Source organism: Anneissia japonica, unplaced genomic scaffold, assembly GCF_011630105.1.
Source record: "Anneissia japonica isolate Jap-2015-1 unplaced genomic scaffold, ASM1163010v1 scaffold1594_len1068242_cov183, whole genome shotgun sequence".
Classification (NCBI taxonomy): domain Eukaryota; kingdom Metazoa; phylum Echinodermata; class Crinoidea; order Comatulida; family Comatulidae; genus Anneissia; species Anneissia japonica.
The window spans coordinates 167,926-173,279 of NW_022722535.1; the positions used below are offsets into that span (position 1 = coordinate 167,926).

The following is a 5,354-nucleotide window of genomic DNA, read 5'->3' on the forward strand; positions in this document are numbered from 1 at the left end:
TCTGGTTTTATAGCCTTGATAAACAGAACATGAAAAAAGTTGTAAGAATTAGTAGAACAGCTGACAGAATTATTGGGACTAAAGACAGTAAGAATATAGAAGATTGTGTTAACAGTGCAATGTGTAAAAAAATGGAAGTAATTATATCAGATGTTAATCACCCTCTTAATCAGTACCGCTCCTTCAGCAGGACTGGACGTATGTTATATCCAAGTATGCGGACAAATAGAATTTGTAAATCATTTCTCCCAAGCGCTATGAGACAATTTAATAAAATGTGGAAAAGATAGGCCTATGCTGTGCACCCCAATCTGCTTGCCTTTGCCAAAGCTGATTTTTAACAGAATGTTTAACCAATTTTAACTCCATTTTAATGTCTTTAGCCTTGTTAGCCTTTTTAATCTTTTAGCAGAATTTTATTGTTTATAAAATTTTGCTGTTTCCTCTGTTTTATCTGTGACTTTATCTTTTGTGATAAAAAAAAGAGAGAGGAAAAGGAAAGGAAAGGGGAAGGGGAGGGAAGGGAAGGGGAAAAACTATTATTATAAATTTTTTTTCTTTCTTTTCTTTTATAAGTTTCTCATATGTTTCTTTTCAGTTTATTCAGGTAAAATGTAATGCATTCTCCGGGAGATGGAATGCACGCCGTCTGGTTTCGGCATTAGTCACACATTGTCATGAATTCCTGGCAGTGGCGTGAATGGTGTCGAGAGCAGTGGCATGTAGTTCATTTCCTGGGATGCGTATTATAATTTCTTTTCGTTATTAGTTTAGTAAAAAAAAAATCAAAATACTGATGAAGTACTGTATTAATTAGACGGCCTATTAGGTTAGTAAGAAATGTCTATTGCAAGACAAATGTGCATATGTTATTTTCTTTAAATCTTATATTGTGAATTATTGTTGCACATCTCTTTACCGCTTTGTGCCTTTCTTACAAAAGAGAAACAATATAGTTATTATTATTATTATTATTATTATTATTATTATCATGTCGCATAGCTCCAAACGTATGTACTTGTAAATAAATTAATAAAGAAATTTTGTAATAAAATGCCTGGCGGGACTCGAACCTGCGACCTCTCGCTATCAACCATTAGACCACAGAGGCTTCATTGTTATTCATGCTTCCTAGACCGTTTTTTCTCATTAATCTGTTATATAGCCTTCATTTTTCTCTCCGAATTTTGCATTCATGTCTCCGGGTAAGACTAACATACCATGCTTATGTAGGCCTACATCAGTTTCCTAAAGTAAGGCATAAAAATCATCTTTGTATTCCTCATCTGCATCTTCGGTGGGAGTATATATGGATAAGGGTCGTCTTAATGTATTTAGAAAAAAATCTTGCATTGATTATTCTCTTGCTTATTGCTGTCCAGTCAATTAATGCTCTCTCTGCTTCTTTTGACATAAACATTGCTACTACACCTTTTCTATGTATGTCATCATCTTTTCCCCTGTTGTTAAATGTACTTTTAATGTATATTACGGAGCCCCTAAAGGGACATGATTAGAAAAAACATTAAACTTTTTCGAGGGAACGAGAAATATTGTTTCGTTTCCTCGAAATATTATTTCGTTCTCTCGAAATCATTTCAAGGGAACGAAATGATTTTGTTCCCCCAAAATAGTATTTCGTTCTCTCAAAATATTATTTCGTTCCTCGAAATACTATTTCGTTTCCTCGAAATATTATTTTGGGAACGAAATATTATTTCGAGGAAACGAAATATTATTTCGAGGGAAAGAAATAGTATTTCGAGGAAAAGAAATAGTATTTCGAGGAAAAAAAAATAGTATTTCGAGGGAACGAAATAATATATTTCGAAGGAACGAAATATTATATTTTGAGGGAATGAAATGTTATTTCGAGTCGAGGGAACAAAATAATATTTCGAGGGAACGAAATCCTCGAAATGATTTCGAGGTAACGAAATAATATTTCGAAGGAACGAAATAATATTTCGAGGTAGCGAAATATTATTTCGTTCCCTCGGAATTATTTCGTTCTTTCGAAATATTATTTTGGTCCCTCGAAATAATTTAATATTGTTTTTAATCATGTCCCTTTAGGGACTGCTTAGAAAAGAAATCTGACAAAAAAAAAATCACAGCCTCGACCAGGACTTTAACTCAAAACCATTAGTATACAAGGCGAACGTCATAACTCCCTGACCAATAAGGCGTCGTTATAAGCATATACAGTTTAAATTTACAGTTAAATTTCATATGGGCCTAAACTTAATGATAACTACAAGAACGTAAGCAATGACCCTCAAATTCACACCCTAACCTGGATCGTCCCCAACACAATAATGTCTTCCTTGTAACTTGATTAAACTTTCCCAAATCCAGAATTATTATTATTATTATTATTATTATTATTATTATTAATATTATTATTATTAATATTATTATTATTATTAATATTAATATTATTATTAATAATAATATTATGTTATTATTATTAATATTATTAATATTAATATTAATAATGGCTTTTCCAGCTGCTGCTGGAATAGGCATATAATAATGATGATGGAGGATGATGGATGGAGGATGATGATGATGATGATGATGGATGATGATGATGATGATGATGATGATGGATGATGATGATGATGATGAGGATGATGGAGGAGGATGATGATGGAGGAGGATGATGGATGATGATGATGATGAAGGAGGATGATGGATGATGATGATGGACGATGATGATGGATGGTGATGGTGATGATGATGATGATGGTGGTGATGATGACGATGCTGATGATGATGATGATGATGATGATGATGATGATGATGATCGGAAACGCGGTTCGGATTTTGTTACGGAACCGATTTGAAAGAAGCTTAAGAAACTGAAATATTCACAATTCATGCAAAATGAATAGGGGAGAGTTTTGGGGGGTGAGGAACCGGGCCGGCCCCGGCCCCTTCTCTCCTCTTTTTTGGAAATCAAAAAAAAAAAAAAAAAGCGATAATCACACAAAATACATCAGAGGTTATTTTTTTGGCGTCTAGAAAACAGATTTCGCGGAGGCATGCCATTCGGCCCCCCTACGCATCTCTGGATTCGGCCCGGATGAGATTCAGACATTCAGATTACCTTTTGGTGCATTTCAGTGTGTTACAAATGTATATAATTATTTTAAAATATATTCTAATTACTTACAGATGCCAGCTCTCCCATTCCAGATTTGGTTCAATCAGGTATATTTTACTTAAAATAATTTTTTCTTCTGCGCACATCTTCTGGCCTGCAGAATGTATCACCACGTTCAAGTAGAGACTATAGAAATACATATTTACTGAAGCTCACTTTTTTAAAGCCTAACGGGCTCTGTGGGAGAAAATTAGATTTCTATTTTACATTATTATTGTTACACAATATAAAGAAGAAAAAATATGCAGTTCATTGAAATATTTTGACAGTGTCCCCCTTTTTTCAGATGTGGTCTGCGACGACTCGTACATGACAATATATATCGGTGATAGTACCCTGGTCGATGTGACAAATTTCCCGCCACATTTGATTGATTCAGATTGCAAAACATTTTACCGTACTTACAAAAACGGAATGTATTGGTTAGTCTTTGTCACTAGGTACGATAGATGTGGAACAACAGTGAATGTAAGTATAGCAAAAATCGATTTCGTAAAGAAAAAAAAAATCATTTTTGTATTAATGATATAATAAAAATTTAATACAGTACAGTTGAACATGGTTATGCTGAATTGCTTATATTACACGAAGCTGAATAAATTGAAATACAAAATAATAAAAAAAAAATGTGTTTAAGTTTGAAGATGAATTCGTTGAGTACTCGAATGCAGTTTCTTACAAAGAAGTGGGTAACAGCACCGTAATTTCAAGGGAAACTCAACATGTACTTCCAGTTAAGTGTAAACTTAGAAATTCTGGCAGATCTTCAATCAACTTTGACCCACAAGAGGTCCAACTCCTCGGGGATGACGTGGAAGGAAGTGGGAACTTCTCTTTCACGTTAGACATGTATAGAGAAAGTAATTTCAGCATACCATACGGCAACAATGATTATCCAGTGGTTGTAGATATTGGGCAGACGATCTATATGGGAGCCCACGTGACATCCTACACGGGAGACATCAAGTTATACATTGATTATTGTGTCGCTACGCCAAGTTCAGACGAAAATGCCTCACCAAAATATGATCTTATCGAAAACAGGTGAAAATGGGTTTTATTAACTGATTGTACCACCATCCCATCTTTCTCTTCTTACTTTGTCAAAATACATGTTCTACTGAGTATTATATAACTATATATATATATATATATATATATATATATAAAAATTCATATCTGATCGATTTAGTCGATGAAGTTCCACGTATGTCTCGGTTGTATAAAATAACACTGCAGTTGTTAACATAAACGCCGGACACTTTGACATAATTTGAGACATGTACATTTATTCAACGAAATTTTCGGCAGCACCTGCTGCCTTCGTCAGCGTAAGAGTGTCTGGTATAAATAAATAAATAAATAAATAAATAAATAAATAAATAAATAAATAAATAAATAAATAAATAAATAAATAAATAAATAAATAAATAAATAAATAAATAAATAAATAAATAAATAAATAAATAAATAAATAAATAAATAAATAAATAAATAAATAAATAAATAAATAAATAAATAAATAAATAAATAAATAAATAAATAAATAAATAAATAAATAAATAAATAAATAAATAAATAAATAAATAAATAAATAAATAAATAAATAAATAAATAAATAAATAAATAAATAAATAAATAAATAAATAAATAAATAAATAAATAAATAAATAAATAAATAAATAAATAAATAAATAAATAAATAAATAAATAAATAAATAAATAAATAAATAAATAAATAAATAAATAAATAAATAAATAAATAAATAAATAAATAAATAAATAAATAAATAAATAAATAAATAAATAAATAAATAAATAAATAAATAAATAAATAAATAAATAAATAAATAAATAAATAAATAAATAAATAAATAAATAAATAAATAAATAAATAAATAAATAAATAAATAAATAAATAAATAAATAAATAAATAAATAAATAAATAAATAAATAAATAAATAAATAAATAAATAAATAAATAAATAAATAAATAAATAAATAAATAAATAAATAAATAAATAAATAAATAAATAAATAAATAAATAAATAAATAAATAAATAAATAAATAAATAAAATGCCAACCCTTAATTCGTAAAATTTGGGTCGGTCAGGCGTGGCCAACCCAATATACTTTTTTCCTTATAGTCGAAATGAAGCACCAACTCATGTTCTTTTATCAT

At 29.5% G+C, this 5,354-nt stretch overlaps 1 protein-coding gene across 1 annotated transcript in view; it reads left to right on the top strand.

Moving 5' to 3' along the window:
* LOC117111941 overlaps positions 1 to 4,217 on the top strand; it is a 9,968-nt gene extending 5,751 nt beyond the window's left edge. Inside the window, exons 4-6 of the mRNA XM_033254988.1 lie at positions 3,181 to 3,216; positions 3,456 to 3,637; positions 3,807 to 4,217. Coding sequence (XP_033110879.1) covers positions 3,181 to 3,216; positions 3,456 to 3,637; positions 3,807 to 4,217 — 629 coding nt within the window. The remainder of the gene's footprint in view (positions 1 to 3,180; positions 3,217 to 3,455; positions 3,638 to 3,806) is intronic.
* Positions 4,218 to 5,354: the final 1,137 nt, after the last annotated feature.